The sequence below is a fragment of the Telmatherina bonti genome (genome assembly GCF_933228915.1).
Source record: "Telmatherina bonti genome assembly, chromosome: 10".
Lineage (NCBI taxonomy): Eukaryota > Metazoa > Chordata > Actinopteri > Atheriniformes > Telmatherinidae > Telmatherina > Telmatherina bonti.
The window spans coordinates 33,599,362-33,624,886 of record NC_136628.1 but is presented as its reverse complement, the minus strand read 5'-3'; the positions used below and the strand labels follow the sequence as shown (position 1 = coordinate 33,624,886).

Below are 25,525 nucleotides of genomic sequence, written 5' to 3'. Positions count from 1 at the left end.
TGAAGCGGTGTTTTAGAAAGAAAATTGGACTCTAAATTAAGAGAAAAAAATCGGTAGTGCAAGTAAAGTAAGAACCTTCATTCGTCCAGTTTAGGAGTAAAAGTCTCGCTTAGCCGCCTGATTATTAGCGACTGTTTATGATGAACAAATGTAAAATGTTCCACATCATGATGGGATTTGGACTTTTTCTGTCTGGTAAGTAGAAGAGCTTTGAAATCTAATTCTTTAAATAGTTACATCTTTTTGTAAGTAAACTATATGTAAGGTTGCTGGAATGTATTAAAGTTTTTTTTCATGTAAAAACTCATGTAAACAGCTTAGAGAATAAGTGTCTGCTTTTCATATTATTTATACACATATATATATATATATATATATATATATATATATATATATATATATATATATATATATACACACACACACACACATACATACACACACACACACACACACACACACACACACATTATATATATACACATACATACATACATATATACACACACACACACAAATAAATTTATATTTATAAATAAATAAAACATGCGTTTCTCCCAAGCTGATTATTGAAATCATGAAAAATTGTCTTACAAGGACAACGAAATATTAAGTTTTATGACTTCAAAGCAATTGGACTTTAAATTAATTAAGCTTTACCTTACAGTTTATACTGAGACACAGACTGGGAAAGGAGGTAAAGAATTTAGGCAAATAAATTGAATAAAAAAATTTTTTAAATATATTTTAATACTGCATATTATAATGTATTGCACATTATTAGACATCAGGATTACTACCAACAACACATCAGCAGGGTAAAAACTAACCAGTTTTATGATGGTCTAAAGCAGGGGTGGGCATCTTCGGTCCTGGAGGGCTGCAGTGTTCAAAGTTTCCCTGCTGCAACACACTTGACCTCAAATCAATGGCTATGTAGCAGACTAGTGCAGAGTTTAATGTCAAGCTCTGCACTTGACAGTAAGGACATAAATGATGCAGTCATGCCTACTGTACCAGCCTGTGGGGGCCGTCCAGGACCTGTTGTTGCTGCAGTGGTCAGGTTAAGTTCAGCAACATCATGTGGCCAAAGAATGACAGCAGGGGACCACCTGAACACACCGAATGAGCAGCTACCAACAGAAGAAGAACATGTTCCCAATCCACATTATATGTCGCTGTATGTGTTACATTACGTCAAACTCCTCAGCTGTTACACCTGGATTATAGTTCTTGCCATCAGCTACTGCGTGTGCAGTGCATTCTGGGTTAAAATGAAATGACAGATTATGTTAAAACAGCCTCCTGGAAACCATTCAGTTCATGCTATTTGGCAGGTTAAGGTTTTCTTATATTTTATATTTGATGTATGACTGAAAAAATGGATTTATAGATAAAGTTTTTCTCCATTGCTTCGTAAGAACTGGACTCAGTTACATGAGGATCAGCTCCTAAAGACATTTAAACTTATCCAAACTTAGGTGTAAAAGCCCCTTTATACATCTCTGTCCTCCTTATTTACAGGTTGTCTGATAAGCAAATGTAATGAACAGAGGTTTGTGCTGATAAACTGATCCCACCCTTATGACATCAGTGTCTGCAGGTCAGGAGAGACCAATACTGTACCGAACTCCACTATATGATGAGAAAAAAAAAGTCTTTTACAAGAACTCAGTTAAAATTATTAAGAAAACATTAAGCTGTCAGGAAAGAACGTTGGTGTAATCATGCACCCTGCATTTTCATTAGACGCTCACATAAAGTTGTTTGTTTGTTCCTGTTTTTATCATCTAAGGAACATTACCAAGCCAAGGCCATTTGTTTCACCATCCAAGTTGGAGATTATCATTCATGCCTTCATCCCCACCAGACTTGACCACTGCAATTCCACCTTTAGTTACCTAAACAAAGAAATCGGCAGGTCGTGTTCAGGTTGGACAGAATGTAGCTGCAAGGCTACTCAGTAGATCACCAAAATTCACCAAAACTCCTCTTCCTCTCAGCCTGAGATCATCTGAGTCGGGGATCTCTTTTAAAAAGCAACTTAAGGCACATCTTTGTAATCCTGCTTTTACTTAGTTTTATTTGTTTTTATGTTTTTTTTAATGTTTTATGTTTCAAAGTTTTTGTGTTTTGTTGTGAAGCGCTTTGGGATTTTTATCTCGAAAGGTGCTACATAAATAAACCTTTACTTACGAAAGTATTTTTTGAAAAACACATGATTATAGAAATATAATATTACAATCAAATATGGCTTGTAACAAACAATGATTTAAATAATTTTGAGCCAATCTAAACTAGGCCTGTCACGGTAAGAAATTTTACCATGCGATTAACTGTCTCAGAAATTATTGCGATAGATGAAAATATTGCGCTGAACAATTCTTGTCATTTTGAGATCATTTTCAACTAAAATTACAATAATGCCATAATAATACAAGTACACTCTTTCAAAGATCAACATACTTTAGTTTCTACAGAACATTTAGCTCGATGTGCAGACTAGTTTCTGCTGATCCAGTCTCCAGTCTGCTGAAACAGATCAGGATCTCTCCTGGAGTTTTAGCAGTGTGGTTATCTGGAACACGATGGTCTCTAAACACTTGGAGTTCAGGGTCCAGGCAGAACTTATACAATCTATAGTAAAGCTCATCTAAGGGGACATGTTTGGACTTAACCAGGAGAGGAATGGTAAAATTGAATGTCTGATCGCCTTCAGTTTGTAATTTTTCAAGTCATTGAAAAGTTGTGGAAATGCCGTTTGTAACATGTATGTTCAGCCAGGCGATTCATACTGGCTGTGAAATGTTTGCAACATTTTTCAAATAGTCACCTTTTTAACAATGTTAAAGGGCAGCATGTCTTTACCAACCACGCTGTCTGAGTGCACGTAATGTTGCCCTGTCCTGTTGGTATTTAACTGTCGGTTAAACACGCCAGTAATCATGGACTGTCAGGAAAATGGAGATAGCTTTTTATTCCCAGATGGGAACACTGACGTTGATGATTGTGTTTTAAGTGCAGGTGGAAACTTGTTGCCTTGCCTGTTTAGTTTATATTGTCTTAAAACAAATGTGGAAAGAAAAGAAAAATGAAAATTATTGCATCCGGCAAACTTATTGTGCACATTTTTTCTTATCATGCGATTAATTGACTTATTGCTGATTGCGATAGGCCTATACTGAACTAATCTAGTAGTTTCTGCAATATTTGGGTGGACGAGAAATATTTTAGTCATTTTTGGTGATAATTATATGTAAAAGTTATTGAATTTATCAGTTCTAAATGTCTATAAACAAAAAAAATAAGCTGGGACTTATTCTGAATGACCTGCAATGAGGTCACATGACTGTCATTAATGAATCTGTTTCATTGCCATCGCTTCAGACTGGAAGAACCATTTGTTGCAAAAATACTTTCATCAAGTACTTGTAAAACGTCTCTGTGTGCAGCATTATTTTGAAGTTTTTCTAAGTTGAGGGAGGGAAAAAAGGGGGAAAATTCATTCTTTTGTTCTTTTGCGGATGTGCTGCTATTGGAGGAGTGCCGTTTGTTGGCGTTGATGTTCCTGAGACCTTCCAGCTTCCTCTCATGTCAGGAAACTGATCACAGTCTTCCCGTTTCCTTCAATGTGGTCATCTGAATTCATGGGAAGTTCAAACAATGGCATTCCACCGGAGCCGGCTGCAAATAGACATTGTTTGTTGGTGGCAGGCCTTCAACATGTTTGCTGTGGGTCTTCGGTTGCCACTTACATGAACTCAGACGGTGGTGAGACATTGTCCTGGTGCCTGATGTTTGGGTGTGGTTTGCATATAAAGAAAATATCTTTCTATGTTTACATTGTGATCTCTGATTCCTGAAGGAATTGGCTCAAATCCCTACAGCACACACGAGAACACAACACACTCTGAAGTGTGTAATATTTCCATGTTCATCTCAGGTTCCAGAGTCCAAGCAGAGGAGATACCACCGCGTATCGTCCACCACCCGTCTGATGTGGTGGTGAGAGTCGGCAATCCCGCAACGCTCTCCTGCCGAGTGGACGGCGTCCCAAAACCGACCATCGAGTGGCTGCACAACGGTCTTCCCTTGGAGACGGGGAAAGGCGATGGCCAGCTGCAACCTATGGTTCTGTCAGAGGGAAGCCTCTTTTTTCTGAGTGTGGGGGGAGGCAGGCGTAGCCAGTCGCACGAAGGCATCTACGCCTGCGTCGCCAGGAACAGCGTCGGCGAGGCCATCAGTCGCAATGCATCGCTGTTTATTGCAGGTGAGACTCAGGCAGGTGTGGGTAAACCCAACCAGGGACGAAGAGCCGTTTGCCCGACGCTGCTGTTTAAATGTCTCTGATGATGAGACTTTCCTGTTCAGTATAAATGTGTGCCTCAACAGCTGCTTTATCGTCAGGTAAAACTGTTCACATGAGTCCTTTACCAGCCAATCACGTTGCTCAGTCACAACGGTCCGCAGCTGCTGAATCCTGTCAAGTACTAATAATCTACCAAAAGTCATTTAGTAACTTTTATTTCAAGCCCATTTGCAAAGTTAATTGCCACTATTTGGCAACTCTGAAGTGGATTTTTCTTGCAGATTTGTCTTAGAAATAAACAAAATCCAAGACAATTTTGCTGTATGAGGCAACTTTATTCTGCTCCATTCTGTCATTTACAGCAGCTTCTGAAAGTCTCAGCTCCTCATGCTTGGTTGGATTACAACCTGCAACTTAGAACCGACTGCTAACATATGTTTGCATCCAGTTACTCACCTTCTGTGGATGCTGAAAGTTCATTCATGGCATCTTCTGACTCCGCTCCACTGTTTGTAGTTTCCTTAACCTCTGCTGGGAAACTCAGGGAGAAATCTAGAACAGAAACAAAAAATGTTTCTCATCACAGCAGTGATGAAATGGCAAACGCAAGTTTGGCAAAGTCCCCAGCATTACATGTGTTAAACGCTGAGCTCTTCAAATGATAAATGAGAATAAAAATGCAAAAAGTGTTTTAGTCGTGCATGAACCAAACAAGCTGTACAGATCACGAGAAAACATGTTTTTTCATAATTTAGTGCACATCTGGATCTAAAGGAAGAGCTCTACCAATGTGTTTACAGAGCTGTAGAAGACTGATTAAAGTTGAATGCAGCCATTTTACACCCACCCACACACCCACCACAAACAGAAGTCATACTTAAATGTACATTAAAACATAAAACCTTCAACCTGGTTGATGGTTAGAAACGTTTATCAGCAGATGGTTCGGTGTATGAGAATCAGCACCTCCAAATCTGAGACCATGGTCCTCAGCCGGAATAGGGTGGATTTTCCTCTCCAGGTCGGGAGTGAGGTCCTGCCTCAAGTGGAGGAGTTTAAATATCTCGGGGTCTTGTTCACGAGTGAGGGAAGGATGGAGTGTGAGATCGACAGACGGATCGGTGCGGCATCTGCAGTAATGCGGACTCTGCGCCGGTCTGTCGTGGTGAAGAAGGAGCTGAGCCAGAAGGCGAAGCTCTCGATTTACCAGTCGATCTACGTTCCTACCATCACCTATGGTCATGAGCTGTGGATTGTGACCGAAAGAACGAGATCTCGTATACAGGCGGCTGAAATGGATTTCCTCCGCAGGGTGGCTGGGCTCTCCCTTAGAGATAGGGTGAGGAGCTCGGTCATCCGGGAGGGGCTCAGAGTAGAGCCGCTGCTCCTCCGCATCGAGAGGAACCAGTTGAGGTGGCTCGGGCATCTGGTCAGGATGCCTCCTGGACCTCCCTGGTGAGGTGTTCCAGGCACGCCCCTCTTCTGCTGCCCGACCCCGGATAAGCAGCAGAAGATGGATGGATGGTTCGGTGAATTCACTGCTCCTGTAATTCAGATCCACACTGTTTCGTTGTTTCTTTGCAGTTTTACAGGAGGAGTTCATTGTGCAGCCCAATGACGTGGTGGTAGCAGAGGGGGACGTTGCCATCTTAAACTGTGCTCCTCCGATGGGACACCCGGAACCTAATGTCATCTGGAAGAAGGATGGTTTGCCCGTCAACCGCTCTGACCATCACTACACTGTAAGCCTTCTTTCTATCCCTTAAATCACCTTATTGATCTATTTAAGACTTGTACTTGATTTAAATCACATGATGCAGTGGAAACTACTGTGCTCCAACAAGAAGAAAGAGAAACAAAAAGGCAGCGGGAGTAAGTTCCTAGCAGAGATACATGACATAGTTAACTAACCTACAAGGTTTCTCTTCTGGCAGCTTCAGCTCTGTGGCATTAACTCGACGTCCCGGTTCATTTAAAAAGACAAAAAGCTCAAAATAAAAGCTGAACTGAACTCAAAGTCTTCTCTTGTAGCTCAGCAACGTTCCTCAGTCATGTCTGGCATCCTCCGGCACCGCCACAGCTGAGTGTCATCACCTAAATCAGACAGGTCACACCCAGTGGTGCATTTGAGACTTCAGGAAATAACAGCGACATCTCAGCTAAAGCTGGACGCGCACATAAGGATTATCAGGTTGTTGTGCTGATTTTCCCCTCCCCTGAAGTGTGAAGATTATTCAGAAAAGTAATCATGTGATCTGAGGTGTGTTAAGACGGAATTTGTCCCAACAATGAGCTCCAAAACGTGTCGGTGCTGCTGACAATCCCAAGTGTTAAACTTTACGACCAGAGATCTTCCTATGTGCGAGGAAAGCCGGCGTCTCCGGATTCGAGGCTTTGTGGATCAGAACGTGGGACAGAATTTAGCCAGTAAAGAGATCGCGCTGACTGGGGAAGAAGGACGCAGATGAAAACTAACATGGTCGTTGCTCGACGGGCCATAAAGTCAAAGTTCCTGCTGTCTCCAGGCTTTTTCCCCCAAAATCTTTTCTTTTAGTTTAGGATTTTCTGTCATCAGTAGTGCCGACACTTTTCTGACTGGATGTTATTGAATAATTTGACCACATGAGCTGTCAGGAACTGGCGGTTCTTTATTACACAGCCCTTCTGTCAGCACTTCAGCGTTCTATATATGTAAAGAATTACTGTGAGGACCCGGAAGTTCAGCCACACACAAGGAGCTGTAAACAATAACCAGTTTATTTGTGAATAAGAGACTGAGCAGAGGATTAATCCAGGTGAATGAGCAGCTGCTAGAGTCCGGGCGTCAGAGACAGGGTCAGGATGGAGGCAGGAAGTAAAGAGTATGGCACGCTGAGCGAGGTTTGGGGATCCAAAGACAAAGCAAGGGTCTGTGACCAGAAAATCCAAGAAACTAGAGGTGTCCGTCGTGGGCAAGGCAAGTAGATTGGCAGCTGGAGACAATCAGTAGGATGCTGGAAAACAACTAGACATGAATCTGCTGATAATCTGGCAGAGGGGAAGAGATTGGAGAGAGTTTAAGTTGGTTGTGAGACGTGAAAACCAGGTGAACTGAATGAAAACTGATGAGAACAGCAGAGGCAATGAGGAAGCCACAGAGTTTCCACGGATGGGTGCCAGCAGATCAGGGAAGAAACACATGACAATATGCACATCCTGATGCACTGTTTCATGTTTTAAAATAAAAGTTCAGTGACCACATCATAAAGACACCATCGTTCCTTTGTCCTGCATGTCCTCTTCCATCCTGGGTGTTGTGTTCTCCGGTTGTTGCTGCTTTTCTTCTTCTTTGTTCAGATCAGTCAGGCATGGAGGACTAGATTCAAGATCACCTGTGGGACTGAAGAAGTGTGTGTGTGTGTGTGTGTGTGTGTGTGTGTGTGTGTGTGCTGAAATTATGGGAACACACCATATACAATCCAATCCAAACCGTTCAGTTCTTGATGTTTTATCTCTAGCTGATAAAAAAAAAAATCTTTTCAGATTTAAAAGATCCTTGTGTGTACCAAGCTTAAGCTACATTATGCATGATGCCAGACAGACAGAGAGACAGACACACTTTGACTAGTCCAGAATGTTTCTGAAGTAAAAAGACTCATTAGTTACAACATATCCTGTGACCACTAATCACATTTAGCAGTTTAGAAAATGAATAAACAACTTCCATCATGTGTCTCACACCTGAATAAAAGCCTGATGATAAACATTTGCATGTGGTATATAAAGGGTAAATGAACCTGTCAGGATTTAGCATAAAGAGCTACTTTATCTCACCATCCACGTGTTTCCATACCTACTTTTAAAATACCCACAACCCCCTGCAGCACCCGGTGCACAAAGCCAGAAATAAAGACATGTTTCTGAAAAAGCTCTTGTTGAACCGTGGGACCTATTTCTCTCCTCCCTCCCGTATGCATTATGTTTGTGCTGCAGGAGCTGAGTGGGAAGCTTATCATCGCTCCTGCAGAGAAGAACCACTCAGGTGCTTATGTCTGCGTGGCCAAAAACATCGTGGGGGTGAGAGAGAGCAGGGCGGCTCGGCTCTCTGTGCTGGGTGAGACAACATTCAGACTGTTTTAACATGCTTCACCTCCCCATCAAGACATGCAAAACAGCTTCCAGATATCATACAGGCTTACGCAGAGTTTCTGTTTGTATCGTGGTAAAGTGAATACTTAAAAAAAACTAAACGTGAGAAGCTAGACAATAGAAGATGATAAAACACTGAAGGCCTGAAAAACAATGGGCGCGTAAGACTTTGCAGGAAAAGGGAATGAACATCTTTTGCCTGGATTTTCCATGAAGGTGTTGATGGAAAAGTTCTTATGTGTTTGTTTCACTGCAGCCAAGCCCACGTTGGTGCTGAAACCAGGAAATGCTTCTGTCAGAACGGGCGAGTCGGCCCACTTCTACTGTCAAGCTAAAGGTGACCCTCCACCGACTGTGGTCTGGAGCAGAGAGCAGGGGTCTCTGCCCAACGGCAGGTAGAGTGAACGCTGAAATCCGCACTTTCAGACGACCGTTGGAACAATGTGATACTTCAGTACATCACTGTTAAAGAAGAAATCTCTGTAGGCTCAGGACTTCATGATGTCATCAGTAAATGTGTTCACAAAACCCACTTTCTATAATCACAGTTTTGCTCCTGGTCTGATTATTTCCAGACTTGTGGAACTCTTTGAGCTTACTAACTTCATCCTCTGGGTTAAATAGTGTCAAGCATCTTTTCATGTTGTAGGAAAAACTGAAATAGTTGTTTTGAACTGATACAACTATCAGATGATGCAATATTTAATTAGAATTAGCTGTTTGTTTTCTTCTGTGGCTTTCTGTATTCATTCAGGTATCTTATAAACCCAGACCAGACTCTTCAGATCCATTATGTGACAGCAGAGGATGCTGGGAAGTACACCTGCACTGCAGAGAATGATGTTGGCGTGGTCACTGCCAGCGCACAGCTTGTAGTTGAAGGTAGAATTGTTTTAAGAGGAGTTTTTTTTTTATTTTTTTTTTTATTTTGACAGAGTTTTCCTCTTAGCTGACAGAGTATGCAGATACAAAAGATGCATTAAGGTTTCTGACCTTAAATCTTCCCGTTCCAGACTTGTTTGATGGCACAGTGACATCTGTTATGCATCGTTCTGAAACTGCTGCTGCCCAGCAGCGTCCCAGATCTGAGAAACCACACCACATGCCAGCAAGCAGATACAAACACTCCAACCGTTTTGAACACACAGAGTGGCAAGATGACATTATTAAAAGAAGAGAGGAAAGTAACAAGAGAAAGGGTCCAGATGAGACTGTCTCACAGGAAAGGAGAACAGAGACTGATGCTGAATTAGCCATCGATAAAGAGCTGAGACCGATGGCCACAAGCTGTGGGTACTGTCGGAAGAAATTCCTCTGCAGTGTGTCCAGCCTCTTTCTTAGAGATAGGGTGAGGAGCTCGGTCATCCTGAAAGGGCTCATAGTAGAGCTGCTGCTCATCCGTATCGAGAGGAGCCAGTTCAGGTGGCTCGGGCATCTGGTTAGGATGCCTCCTGGACCTCCCTGGTGAGGTGTTCCGGACACGCCTCTTCAGGAGACCCCGGGGAAGACCCAGGACATGCTGGAGGGATTATATCTCTCAGCTGGCCTCGCCTCTGGATGCCCCCTGATGAGCCAGCAAATGTAGCTGGAAAGAAAAAAGTCTGGGCTTCCCTGATTAGGCTGCTGCTCCCGCAACCCGACCCTGAATAAGTGGTAGAAGATGGATGGATGGATGGGGGAATGAATGAGTGGATGACTGCATGAGTGGATTAGTGGATGGTTGGACGAGTATATGGATGGATGGATGGATGGATGGATGATTGATGGATGGATGCATGTGTATGTTGATTTGTGTGGATGAATGGATGGATGGATGAATGAGTGAATGGATGGACGAGTGGATGGATGGATGGATGAGTGAATGGATGGATGGATGGATGGATGAATAGATGGATGGATGCATGTGTATGTTGATTTGTGTGGATGAATGGATGGATGGATGGATGGATGCATGTGTATGTTGATTTGTGTGGATGAATGGATGGATGGATGGATGGATGGATGGATGGATGCATGTGTATGTTGATTTGTGTGGATGAATGGATGGATGGATGGATGCATGTGTATGTTGATTTGTGTGGATGAATGGATGATGTGTATGTTGATTTGTGTATGTAAAGTGCCCTGTGACAACATTGTTGGGAAGTGGCGCTATACAAATAAAGTTGAATTGAATGAGTGGATGGATGGATGGCTGAATGAGTGAATGGATAGATGAATGGATGGATGGCTGAATGAGTGAATGGATGATGTATCGATGGATGGATGAGTGAATGGATGGATGGATGGATGGATGAGTGAATGGATGGATGGATAGATGGATGAGTGAATGGATGGATGGATGTGGTGTGTCTTTAATTTGTCAATCTGGATGGAAGTATTTTTTACTTTAGATTCCAAACAACACAGCCTGAAGTAAAATTTTACATTTACCCTTTTTTAAAAAAAAATCTCATTTAAAAGAAAAAGGAGAAACGTTGCGTCCGTTAAAATGGGTGTAATATCATGTTTCCAGGTGCTGCAAACTCTGAACAGAAAGACCTCCACAAAGAGCTGTCAGCCTTACGAGTGGCTCTGGAGAACGTCACCATCGAGGCCACCTGGTCGAACGTATCTCTGGTACAATGGAAGGTACGTGAACGCCGTATCAGAGCGTTTGAGGAGGGTTGCAGCTGTCTGAGCTCTGGTTTTCTCTCATCAGCTTCAGTCCCTCCCATCGCAGCCGCATTACCTCGACGGCTTTGAGGTTCTCTATCGCTCTCTGCTGCCTGCCAGCTCAAACTGGGCAGCAAAGAAGGTGACTCTGCCCAGTTTCCAGGCTCTGGTAGGCCCCCTAAAGAGAGGCTACAAGTACGAGTTCAAGGTTCGTCCCTACGGCGCCAGCTTGTATGGAAGAGAGAGCAACACGCGTCACCTCAGAGTCCCCGAGACTGGTGAGAATTACTTAACTTTTATACACAGATGAGCCATGTTCTGGAGATTATAGTCATCTGTTTTTATGCAGTACCTGGCGCGTCTCCTCTGGCTGTGTCCGTAAGGGTGAACCATGAGCAGAACAACACCATCCATCTGAGCTGGGAGCCTCCTCCTCATGAAACCCATAACGGCATCATACAGGGCTACCAGGTAATCAATGAACCAACATGCTTCCTTCATTCATCACATAGTTTCAGCTGTTTTCCAAAAGTGGCTCGGCAGATCATGTTTATTCCCTCTGCCGTTCCGTGTTTTACTACATTCTAGACCTTTTCCCATTTTTTTTTAAACATTTTAGCTTGTTTAGAACATGATTTTTTGCTAAAAGCATTTTTTTAATTCAGTGTATAAAGAAGCATTTTCACCATCTGATCTTTGTGTTTAAAAATGTTCACACACAACAAATGTAAAGTGATCATCTTTCACATTATTTTTCTTCTGATTTTTTTCCTTTTAAATCACATAAACGCCAGACAATCAAATAAACATTCAAGGATTTTCAGGATTTTAACCATTTCAATGTCAATTTAATCAAATGAACTATTGTATGATTCAGAAGAAGAAAAAAAGGGAAAATCTGAATTATTTCTAAATAACAAGTAGTGATGAAACTTTGTGTTTATAGTCTTTGATATGTCAACATAAGTATCAAAATATTTGATTGCATTTATTTTTAATTTTGTGTCAGATTCTCATCCAAAATGTTTGCAAAAACTGTGACAAAAATGTACACACAGAAAAACTGTGTGATCATCATTTACAACATTTCTCCCTGCGTCTTTTTCCAAAATCAGTACACACTTCGACCCCTCAAGACCCCAAATTTGTTGTTTTTTTTCTCTTCACCAGTAACATATATACTGTATTTCACACATTTATTAAAATCTCAAGAAGTGTTTGCTTCGATATGTCATCAGATATATTTAAATACAGCTTCTGGTTGCAGAAATATAGTCAATTTACTAAAACAATGCCATTTTACGCAAACTAGGCTTAAAATTCAAATGATTTTTACCTGCTTAAAACTTTTGAAACTACACCTTCTGGTGGCGTCACAACTTCATAATATGACAAATACAAGAATTTCCTGCATTTGGCTGCAATAGGAAACTGCTGAATCTGATGGAATTCAATAAAGTCAAAGATCACTTCTTACATATAAATCAAAACAAATCAATCAAATGAAAGATATTTTATTAATCTCCAAGGGAAATCAAAGTTTAAGCCAGCTCGTCCAAGGTTTGACATACAGACATGTAACATTAATGACAAAAGAATAATACAGAACCAAGCTCAAGCTTAGGCCACGCAGTCAGTTTTAACGGCGCCGCCTTATAACAGATAAGAACAGAGATACATTAGGATCATAGGCCGTTGAAGGAAAAAAGGTCATGTAACTCCGGGTCGCGCCACAAGATGACGCAGTCCGAAGAGACAGAAAAAAAACCTCATACACATACGTCTAAAATACAGACATTACTTTGCTTTTTATTCCACTGCCCCTGGTTGCACCGCCTCATATGAAAAGGCAAACATTACAAACATAGGTGTGAAAATGGAGCCCTGTTTAAAGTTGGACTTTATGTGAATACATACATACATGAAGTCCTGCTTTTTTCAGCTGAGACGATTGTCTAGAATTAAGCTCCTTTTATCAAGACGCCATCTGGAGACAGTGATCCATGCTTTTATTACCTCAACACTGCATTAATGTAACTCAGTTTTATTGGAATCAGTCAAAACACCCTTTCTCACCAGAAGGTTGTACGTTTAAGAAGAGAACAAGGTTTATTTAAGAACGTCGACCATCATTTACTCAGCTGTTTGAGCCCTGGCTGCAAACAAAGCCAGATTGCAGTCCTTCAAGATGCAAACTGTTTCTCCAGGTGTGGTGTGTGGACTCTGAGCAGCAGCAGTACCAGAACTGGACAGTGGACAGTGATCAACACAACCTGGACATCTCTACTCTGAAACATGGAAAACAGTACTGGATCACCATGGCAGCAGTGAATGGAGCTGGAGTGGGCATGCTCAGTGACCCCCATGGAGTTGTCATCAGTGAGAACAGCACACAAATAAAATGCAGTTTATTGTCTCATGTGTGACATGACAGCAGTGTGTTTTCCTGGTTTGTTGCTCAGACTCGCAGCCTGGCAGTCATCCTGAATCAGAAATCCAAAGGCGGGATCTGCCCGGGGTGCTGGACCTCCTGAAGGACCCGGTGCTGATCGGCAGCATCGGCGCCCTCTTGTGGTGTGTTCTTGTGATTGCAGCCATCTACCACTTGAGATGCAACAGCAAGACAGGACAGCTGCTCCCCAGACATGGCAAAGCTAAAGGTGTGTTCTGTGTTGACTGCAGGTCTCCAGTCTGTGATTTAATGATGTTTTCAGAGCATAAGTTGTTCTTTTCCTTGTTTCTTTGCCAAAGGACTGCGCAGACTGGCCAATGAAGATCTCATCATAAAACACAGGTGATCTGAGAGAAACCTGGGACTGAACTGGCTCTGATGATTTAGATCGTATCTTAAAATTAAAGGTTAAAATCAAACATTTGCTGTGTCTGTTTCATGCAGGCCGACTAACTGATCAGGACAAATCCCTCTTTTTCTGTTCATATAACTAAACGTATTTGTTGTTTTATTTTCACTGCAGTCTGCAACACTAGTTCAGCAGTTCCTTATCTCACTAAATGGTCTTTCCAGTAATTTTTCCATAATTTTCCATAATTTTAATGATCATTCCACAAAACTGGTTACTTTTTCCCCCACACATAAATCATATACATGTCAGAGATTAAAATAAAAATGTTTCTACATTGTTTAGAAAACTTTTTAGGAAATATTTTCACCTTTACTCGCCTTCTTTGACTTGTTTTCTCTGCAGGATGGCAGCTCCAGATTCTCCGTGGATGTCTGGAAGCTGGAGGCCTGCCTTTAGCCAGAAGTATCAGGACTTGTGGGCGCAGGGTCAGAAACATCCAGGGATCAGGAGCACCAGTCAGTATTTACTGCTAAATAACACATGAAGAGATTTGAATCTGCTAAAGTTAACTCATTTGGTTTGTTGCGGTCGGTGCCAAAGCTGTTTAAATGCAGTAAACAACTGTTAACTGTTTTTAAACAGTTGTTTAAATGAAGTCTGTTTCTTTTGTAATATTAAATTAATTTTATATGAAGCTTAAAACTTAATTTGTGTAAAATCTCTCTGCTAATTATCAGCCATTGCAGTGTGTGTATGAGAAATACAAAGCACATGTTTATGCAGCATCATGTTTATCAGTCAGGAGAGTGGAGCTTGTTTATATTTACTTTAGTGTTTACCCATTAAATTGAGGAAAATATTTTCCTATTATCAGCTATCTTTTTAATTACAATCATAGTTGCAAATAAATCTTAATGATTGCCGTTTTGCAGCACAAACAACATAAATTAACTCGTAAAGCAAACAATATCGGCCATCTTGAGCTAATTATTAGAATGAAATGGTGTTAATGAGGATTCAGCTGGGACTTCACCTGCGTTCACCCTTCACCTTCCTGCTCTACTGATTGGTTGTTTGCAGTGACAGTCTTAGAAATGTGTGCAAATAAGCCTCCCTGAGCCAAATCTGCCTCCTGGTGTGGGTATTATTAAGAGTTTAATCCCTTTACTGTTTCAAGTTTTAACCATTAGACTATTATTACTATATTATTAACTGTTATCTCAATTATCTGTAAGAAAACATTGAAAAAACATTTTATTGTCTAAAGCAAAAGAAAAAAATGCTTATAAAATGTTTATAAACACACATCAACCCTGAATTAAAAAGTTGCCTGAGTACTGTTAATTCTTTTTTGTGAGTATCTTTTAATTTTTCATTCAGTAAATCCCAAGCAGCAACGTCTGACGGTTAAAAGTGAAGCCAATGCAGAAGTGCCAAAAACTGCAGTTCCCCCTTCATCCACTAGGGGCTCCAAAACAGAACGAATCCCCACAGACTCCCATGTTAAACTTTTGAACTTCATAGCAGAAATAAACATGCTTACAGCAGAATAAACATGTTTACAGCAGAAATAAACATGTTTACAGCAGAATAAACATATTTACAGCAGAAATAAACATGTTTACAGCAGAATAAACATGTTTACAGCAGAAATAAACATGTTTACAGCAGAATAAAATGTTTACAGCAGAATAAACATGTTTACAGCAGAAATAAACATGTTTACAGCAGAATAAAATGTTTACAGCAGAATAAACATGTTTACAGCAGGAATAAACATATTTACAGCAGAAATAAACATGTTTACAGCAGAATAAACATGTTTACAGCAGAAATAAACATGTTTACAGCAGAATAAAATGTTTACAGCAGAATAAACATGTTTACAGCAGGAATAAACATGTTTACAGCCTGGTTCAAAAATCATTTTAGGTTTAATGGGTCAGGTTTACCTTCATGACAACTGTGGGGAGTGAATCTTATTAAAACTAATCAGAAGTCATTTTAAATCTAAAGTTGGTATAATTAGGGGCGTGTCCTTATGATTGACAGATACCTGATATCCTGCTGCAAGACAACAGAATGTAGCACAATTGTGGTTTTTAACCGGGTAACAGCGTGATTTAGCTCACCTACCTCCGTTAGTTGGTTAGCTCCTGGTTAGCTCGGATAGCTCTTAGCTACAGGCAGGCCGGAGTTTGACAGATGTCAATCATACATCCCCCATGCTCAAAGCCCCCATCTCAGCTCCACCACTTTTTCCATTTTTGGATTTTCCGGGAGAGATGACACGCATGACGCTACCAAGATGGCGATGGTTGGATCCGCCCAATGAGCTTCAATTTAGCTCTTCAGAAACCTATGGGCGACATCACAGACGCTCCGCCCATCTTTTTATACAGTCTATGGTTAAAGGGCAATAAATTTACCCTTTGGGATCATTTACCACTAGCAGTTTCTTTAAGATGCACTATAATTCAATATTCTAAAAAGAAAATTGAAATAGATTTTTATTAACATCATCAGCTGACATACGGCCTACATTTTCTGCCTGGAAAATATTTTCCCTCTTCAACCATTCTGTTGTTAATGATTCCTTCACTTACTGCACATCCAAAGCATTTTAGTTAAATACATTTTTAGCTTGTTTTCACTGATGCCAGTTTATCAGAACAGTTCACAGAGAAAGGTCAAGGAGCTCGATGGAGGAGGGCCTGAAAGGGGTCGGTTCTGTGAGCGACCTTATTTTTACAGAACTGCAGTGGGTTTTCTGTGAAATTACAGGCAAATCTTTTTCAATCTGCTTCAAAGCTGGAGTCTAAAATATGATCATGATGAAGGTCAATGGTACAAAGCTTGTAGTTAAGCGTCGTGATGTTGCTAAAACATTTCACACAGTGAAAATGAAACGAAAGAATTAAAATTCATTGAAAAACAAACTTCCAGTCCAAATTTTATGGCTAGGGAACAACAACAGCCAAAGGATCCTGAACATGCGCCCCTTAAAGCCACAATAGTTTCCTTAACAGGGCAAAAGCTTAAATCCTTACTATTAACCATGGAGGTTAAGATGGAGGGAAGCGCAGCAGTATGAGGAAGACCCTTTGAATCACAGCAACATGTTAAAGGATGCAGATTTTTTGCCAATGAGCCGTTTTCTGTTTGTGTTGCTGCTTCTGCCGACGTCTGTCGCTTCTGCTTCCACAAACTGGCAGAAACGGTGCTGCGAACATCAGTTCCACGTTTCTGCCATGTAACACATCTCCTCCTGCTTCATACTAAAGTTACGTCTGGTGTTCCCTTGTTTTTATGTTAGGAACGTAGCCAAATGCTCCTCAAAGCTTCATAGCAGGACGTTTTAACTCAGCTTTATTTGTATAGCGCCACGTCACAACAACAATGTTGTCACAGGGACTCTTTACATACACATCATTTCAAGCCAATTCATACATATCCTATAATAGAAACCAACTGATTGCATCGAGTCATGACTTCCATCCAATCCCCCATCCTGAGCTGCACGAATATATATATATATATAATATATATATATATATACATATACAAGCTTTTTTAAACATCATTTTGCAATATTATGCAGTCATTAGATCTTAAACCAATCGCAGCTGCAGCTCTGAGCTCATGAAAGTAAAAGAAATGAAATAAGTTCAAATGTTCTGAAATACAGACATCGTCAGTACAGTCCACCATGTTTTATCTGGCTGACTTTCATGTGTCTGTGTTTGCTGTCAGCAGCTTTTCTTTGTAATCTTTTGTAAAAACAGTCCCTGTTTGCTGCTGAGGATCTGCTCTGCAGTGTTTTCATTTCAACCCTCCATGTTCCATCAGGCCTCCCAGTGTCATCCCAAAAGGACAGCAGTTCTCTGGATTCTGCCGTCCCCATTGTGACCGACAGCTGTGGTGTCTACGGGACGTTTTACGTGGACCTTTCAGGCAACGGACTGAAGACCTTCAACAGTCCCGGCTCTCGCCCTAAGATGCCTCACGCTTTGCCTCATCAGCAAGGAGCCGAGACCATCCAGATCTTCTCTCAGCCGAGCTCCAAGTCCTCGTCCCTCAGCAGCCAGGAGGCTCTGCCGTGGAAACAGGCCATCCGTCCTCAGCCAAAGATGGGCGTGCTGAGGGAGTCCCGGGAAAAGCACTACAGCAAGCCAGGTGGGTCCGAGTTGTGTTTCTTCCTCAGTCCAAGCTCATCTGTGAAACTGCAGGGGCTCATTTGTTGTGTTGGTCCTGCAGAGCTGCATGCAGTCAGCAGCGTTCCCATCCTGTCCAGGAACCAGGCTCACTCCTCCAGTATGTACAAACAGAGGCTCAGTCACGTACCAGCAGGACACACCGGTACACCTCTCCCCGTCTTCCTCGCCACTTCCCGACCCGTCAACGCAGAGAGAGACGGTAAATTCTTCTGTTCGCTTCCACTCATCTGTCCAGGTGGGCTTCCAGACTGTGGCAGAGCTGCTGGTCATCCTTGTCTGCTTCACTATTCTGCTTCCCTGCATTTGGTGGACATGCTGCCCCCCCCACCACCCCTACCCACAGAGGACACCACGGAGGGACACAGCCTGTCTTCTGATGAAGGGTAAGACAGATGTGCTGTCTGTGGCTCAGCCTGAACCAGAGAAGTTTCTGTTCCACACATTTCACTGCAGCAGCTGGCTGAGATAAGTGCACGTCTCCCTGGGGGGTGTCGACTTTCAGCACCAAGAAACTGGTCTTCCTGACAACTTTCACTTCTTTCCTGTTTTACCTCGTTTGCTTTGTTTTTTGGAGCAGAACAGATGTTTGCATCGGTGTCTTTTAGCCTGTAGATGGTCGTTTGTCTCCTCAGGAGGGAGGAAACGACTCTGCTTGCTGCTTTGTGGACAGACAAGGTTAAACTTGGCTTCTTTGGGCACATTCATGTCAGGCTTTTTGATCCGAATCAGAGTCCGTTTGCTCTGAAAGTCGCTTCGTTTGGGGAAATGTGAATGTGCCAAACAAATTCAGATTCAGACCAAAGAAGTGGACTCGGTCCGCCTACAAATGGAGGTCTCTCCCAGTTTCAACTGGACCAAACACAGGAAGCACACTACAAACAAAAGTCACTTCCTGCATTCGAATGTAGGTAAATCCATAGGGTTCTCTGCCTCATCTGGTGTTCATACTGCGTCCATCGTTGCAGAGTATTTCTACAGTATACTTGCATAAGACACAATAAAAACCCAAAACAGCCATAGTTTTGTCTCCATGTTTAACTCGCAGGTGGAGGAAACAGTTTTCTTCTTCATGTGGGTCTTGTCCTCTTTTTGACTAAATACTAGAGCAGCGCCACCTCTGGTGGGAATGGGGATATTTTATTCTAATGGTTTGGCGCGTTTGACCAAAGTGCAGCGTGAACAAGATTTCAGTCCGCATGGATACACCCCCCTACAGCTGAGCCCAGTCCCCAGTCAGACCGAGTCCCCAGTCAGACCGAGTCCCCAGTCAGACCGAGTCTAGCGGAATATCTGTAAGTGAATGCAGCCTTATAGGCTGAAAGTGAAAACAATACCTGTCACAAGCCATCAGCCTCCGGAACAAGACCTCCTCAAATGAATTATCTACGACAATATTGAATTTCCCTTTGGGGATTAATAAAGTATTTTTCATTTCATTTCATTACATGGTTACGGTGATGAACAACAAGTTTATCTATAAATGTAAGCATTTTTTATTTGTTCACAATAAACCCACCGGTTCTCCTATTCCACCTTTGTGAGGACTTTCCTGCCATGATAAATGTCTAGACATGACACACAGCTCTGTTTGTGTGTCCCAGCTGGGTTCATTTAATCTGAACAAACTCTCTTTTACTCAAATGACATCAATTTTAGGTTTTAATTAGCTTTAAGCCACAATTATCAACATTTCAGGGAATTAATGTTTGAAATGTTTCACTCTATGTTTAATGAATCTATATAATATTTAGGTTTCACATTCTGACATGAGCGACAAAAAATATTAAACTTTTTCAGAATATTCTATCAGATATTCTAATATCTGAGATATGTGATGTCACAAAATGCCCTGTTTTCCACATTGATCTGTTTTTTTTCCATGTGGAACAGAAAAATGAAGGAGTTTAGCTTCAGTACAGTGTTTCATTTATTCAGGAATTTCTGAGCAAATCAGGACATTAAATTATTATTATTATTTTCATTTCATTAACCCCGACCATGACAGTAGCTTCCACCACAAACTGAGGACCGGAGACATCACGTTGGACAGTTAGCATGGCATGTAGACTGGTGGTGAAACCATCTAGCCCCTTTAACTGGGACACAGTTAAACCAGCATGGCTCAGTCTGAATGTATTGCTGCTGGCCAAGAAAAAACAGTTTACTTCTTTATTTTGTTTGTTTGCTGGGACATTGTTTACTTACCTGGCCAGGTCTTACAGACTTCCTGAAATACAGAAAAGCAGAAAATATTGTTCAGAAAACCCATCAGTCTAAAAGTGTTAAATCATCTAAAACTGATCCAAAAGTTACAAAACAAAGACAACAACTGATAACATTGTTAGGATCTACGCACCACAGAGACCACGATGCCGTGAAGCAAGACGACCTCACAACAAACAAACATGAAAAACTAAACTAATTCAGTTAAATTATGCAGGCAGAAGTCCATGTATCCATGCAGCAAAGCTGATGTTGGTCACATCCTGCATGCAGGTCGGTACGCAGCAGGTGTCACACAACACGAGTTGCATTCAGGACGTGGACGCTTATCATAGACGGTACTTATCATAATGTCTCTGCTCTGAGTTTTACTACGTTCCATCATGAAAACTCCACGTTACGTCTCTGAATATGAGAATAAATAAAATAAATTTACTTCTCCGTTATCTTTAGAGAAAAAGTAGTTTAAAATGTTTTCACTTGTATTTTCCTCAGTTCCAGTCGGTCCACCAAGCTAACGGAGGACACGGGCTCTCTCCAGTCGCTGTGTCCTCCAGCAGCCCACCAGGGACCCCCCACCACCTGCAGCCATCTGTCCACTGCGTCGTACTCCATGTCTCTGGATGACGAGCAGACTGGTTCCCTGTCAGCTCAGAAAGCCACCCAGTACCTGGAGCTCAGTCCCAAACCAGAGAGATGCAGGTAAACACACCAGAGATGTGTTTCCACTGGTGTTACCGTTTCCAGTTTGTCTCAGACTCCGTTCTTCACAGCATGATACCGGAGCAGCGCCCCTCCCTGTCCCACCACTTCACTCCCACAATGAGCAACATGTTCGGTCCAATGAGCTCCACCCAACTGGAGCGTGACGCCGCCACCGAGTCAGAGCTTCTACCAGTCAGCCTACGTCACGCCCGCCTTCAGAGCTCACCGTCCTCCTGCTACAGCGACTGGGACAGCTCCCTGTGGAACACCTGGAGCTCCGTGATGGATGGGAACCTGGACAGCACCCGCACCAGTCTCATCAGCTCCGTGGACAGCTGCTACACCACTGACAGCACCACCTTCGCCCGTCTGCTGGCGGCGGCGGCAGAGACGATGAGCGGAGCCTCGCTAACAGGTGAGAAACACTATGAAGGGATTGTACTCATCCTAATGCATGTTACCTTTACCTGCAGCCACAACAAACCTGTTTAAAGTAAACAATAAACACATGAATACCTTTTAGCAGCTTAACTGGGCCAACACCATCATCTCCACCTTGTCTGTTGGTGTGACACATCTGTGTGTTTTAGCTTCTCTGCAGCGACGACGCCACAAATCAGGCAGTTTAAAGGCCGAGCATGAATAAACATAACATCCTGTTGTTCCTGCTTTAAAATCACCTGACGAGACGAGATCAGGGGGGCCAACTCTGGACCTGGAGGGCTACAGTCCTGCAGGTTTTACCTGGTGCAACACGTCATTAACAGCAGTTCTCAGCCTTTTTGCAACACAGTACCCCTTATAAAACCCCCCACCCACTGCAAAGTAGTTTTAATTAAGAAAAAAACAGGAAATGCAGCACTTTGTCAGTTGGTTTTGGTTTATTAAACTTTAACCGTGCACATCTTGACTGCGCTTCAACAAGGACTCCATTGTTTGCCTTGGAATGCCTTGAAGTGCCCCCCAGGGGAACGCGTACCCCCATTTGAGAAACAGTGCTCCAAGCTTCACATGGTGTGTCTGAGCAGTTGGCTTTTAATCACACCCATTAGTCCCATTGAGGTCTAACGGCGCTGCTTTAAACATGTTCATCAACACGACGTAAACCAGAACTCAGGGAACACACACACACACACACACACTCACACACACACACACACACACACACACACACACACAGAAGCAGTTTATCTCAGCTCCCTGTCTGGCTTCATGGCTCTCAGGCGGGTAGTTATCCTGCTAACTAACTATAGGCGCTGCTGCTGTGTTCCTAGCCTTCCTCCTCTAGATGGCGCCCTGCCGCCATGTTCCGAGCCAACAGCGTGCAGCGGCGCCGGCCGGCAGGAAGTCTGATCAGACAAGTTGTTGAGTTTGTTGGGAGTCTCTTTGGAATTTGTTATCTGGTGATTTCAGGGTTAATAAGCTGCTTGGAAAGTGACTTCTGCATGTTTGTGTGCACGAACGTGTGCGTCCACTGCATCATGAGACAAATGCATTTGGTTCAATACCTGGTAGCAAAACAGCCAATTACTTATGGGCCTTTCAGCAAATTGAAGCTCCAGATGAGTCATTCTCTTCCTCTTCGTCACCTCATCCGTCACTCTGCAGGCAGCGAGCAGCTTCAAGCTGTCGTCTTCCTCGCCGTTTTGCCCTGATGAACCAGCCAGGGTGCAGGAATGTCTGTGTTTCCTCTGCGTTGGATAATCTGCTCTAACAGAGGCAGACAGTTTAATTCAAAGTGTCAGACGGGGCTACGCGAACCTCTTTACCTGCAGACAGCGACTGGCTGACCCACACCGGAGACTGTTCCTCTCGTTCTGACAGAAACATAATCTTTGCTGTTTTCCTCTGGAAAGAAAAAAAAAAGAAGCTTTTTCATTTTATTGTTGCCTTTTCAGCACAAGATTTCAGGTTTAGCTTCACAATTAGCAGCTCACACGGTTGGATCTTTCAGCTTCTCAGGCTTGTAGTGAGTCAGCTGGAAAACATGCATCCTGGCCGTTTTATCAGATCCAGCCGTCCAGGACCCGACTGGTCCCCTTTCTCTTTCCGAACAGTCTTCCTTCTCGGTGTCATAGATCCAACAAGCTGTTGGAAACATTCCTTAGACATGTTGCTCCATGTTGACATGAAGCATCACACAGTTGCTGCTCATCATCCCAAAGCTGCTCTGTTGGACTGAGATCTGGTGACTGTGGAGGCCGTTGGAGGACAGTGAACTCATCGTCATGGTGGAGATGATGTGAGCTTTGTGACATGGTGCATCATCCTGCTGGAAGTTTCCATCAGAAGATGCTACACTGTGCTCAGAAAGGGATGGACATGGTCAGCAGCAGGACTCAGGTAGGCTGTGCTGGTTAAACCATGCCCTCCCAGCCTCACCAGTATCCTGACGGCAGGATGGATCCATGTCTTCATGATCCTACCATGTGAATGTGGAGCTGAACTGGAGACTCATCAGACCAGCAACGTTTCTCCATCTTCTATTGTCCAGTTCTGGTGAGTCTGTGTGAATTGTAGCCTCAGTTTCCTGTTCTTACTGACAGGAGGGAACCCGCTGTGGTCTTCTGCTGCTGGAGACCATCTGCTTCTAGGCTGGATGGGTAGTACCTTCAGAAATATTATTCTGCATATGTTGTTGCCTTTCTATGATCTCCTACCAGTCTGTCCAGTCTCCTCTGACACCATGAAGACCTTTTCATCCAGACAACTGCAGCTTGCTGGATATTGTCTCGTCTTGAGACGATTCTCTGGGAAGCCTGGAGATGGTTGTGTGTGAACATCCCAGTAATACTCAGAACAACACCATGCTGGGTTCAGTCACCTCAATCCCATTTGTTCTTCATCCTGATGCTAAGTTTGGATTTAAACAACTAATCTAGACCAAGTCTCCATGACTACATGTTGCTGCTGTGTGATTGGCTGATTAGGTATTTTTGCTGACAAGGAGATTAAAGAAATGAACCTGTTAAAAACAGCCAATGAATTTCTAGACTGAACGCTGTAGCTTCAAACGAGACTTTTGTTTGATTTTATTCCTGATGAGCTAAATATTAAAGGCAGAGTATGTAAGATTTTCAATATTTTCAAAATAAATTAACTTGAAAAATAACTATAATCATAATGAGATAATTTTTTTTAAACATGTAGGTTCCAGTCTGTCCATATTTGATGCGTTATTAAATTACAAGTTTAATTAATGACAAAGACCCTTCTTGAATGTTTTCTGACCAGTTAAAAAAAAAAAAAAAATCAGCCCATTTATTGCAGAGCGGCTCTGAGCTACAGCTCACAAGCGATTCCTGCCCTCATTGGAGCTGGCAAGGAGGAGGGGTGAGGGAGAGTTTTGCTCATTACTGCCAACCTGTGGTCGTTTGTGGAGGTAGCAGTTTTGTGGTTTTGCTCACGACCTGGTGTTTGCCACCTGCGGGGTGGAAAGAATCACCTTTAAATCTTACATACTCTGCCTTTAAGTGCCTGCAACGATTCCATTCATGATTCAGTTGCTGCTAGAAACCAGCCGTTGGTTTTCCATTCAGAAAAATGACAGATTGTCCTCAGAGTGCTCTGAATGTGACTTTTTCCTCTTTGTAAGCAGCAAAAATGTCTTAACATCCATTTTTTGTGTCTTTTTCTGTGTTCAGACTTCTCACCGCCGGCCTCTCCTCTCAGCGCCTTGTACCCGTCGCTCCGTGCAGATGGCGACTCGATCGGGGATCTGGAGCCCGTTCCTGCGTGGGATTGGAGCATGGCCTGGATGGAGGACATGGAGACCCAGTACAGACACCACTATCCAAGCAGACACAGCAAAGCCTTCAACACAGACGTTCCATTAGGACAGTGACAGAAACAACGCAGCTTCCAGCGTTACGTCTAACTTATTCAGGGGCTGCAAAGTTTCCCAATCCTGGTTTTTAAACTGTAATTAAAGACACATCTGATGCTGTTTGTCATTCTTACCTCAGGGCGGTCCAGCTACTGTTTGCTTCCTTAAAATGTCTTCCACTGTGGTGCTTATTACAATTATTCTCTTCTTCTGCAGCTTTTCCTTTCGGTGGAGAAGACGATAATGAGAAACTTCCCCTGGGATGTTCTCACACAGGGTGTTTGGAAAAGGCCACAAACACACACCAGAAAGCAGTCATTAGGAAGATAAAAGCTAGTTCTGAGCCCCCCCCCACCACCACATCTGCTGTTTTCATTTATTTGATGCAGGATTTCATGAAGACGGAGGTCCAACCAGACGGCATCGCACCCTGGTTTCATATGGATCACATCTAATATATGCAACAAATCTTATTTAATTCATTTAAAGACAGTTTTCTGTCCTTATTCCTTTCCCGTTTACAAACTGGAAATTCTTTTCTACTTTTTAATCTTCCAGTTTGCTTTGTGTAGTTTCTTTATTTGCATTAGAAAAATATAAACAAGTTTAAAGCTTTTACAATTAACCCTATTTTAAGTATATGAAGTATTTTAAGTGA

At 42.5% G+C, this 25,525-nt stretch overlaps 1 protein-coding gene across 1 annotated transcript; it reads left to right on the top strand.

The window, feature by feature from the left end:
* robo4 (roundabout, axon guidance receptor, homolog 4) lies at positions 1-25,525 on the top strand. The gene is made up of 19 exons (XM_079248240.1): positions 1-195; positions 3,944-4,270; positions 5,894-6,051; positions 8,282-8,402; positions 8,694-8,832; positions 9,192-9,319; positions 10,953-11,068; positions 11,139-11,370; positions 11,442-11,563; positions 13,300-13,471; positions 13,555-13,752; positions 13,844-13,886; positions 14,299-14,411; positions 17,746-18,072; positions 18,154-18,255; positions 18,349-18,496; positions 20,832-21,038; positions 21,110-21,456; positions 24,686-25,525. The coding sequence occupies exons 1-19, from the start codon at positions 138-140 to the stop codon at positions 24,883-24,885; spliced, it is 3,258 nt and encodes a 1,085-aa protein (XP_079104366.1). The 5' UTR covers positions 1-137; the 3' UTR covers positions 24,886-25,525.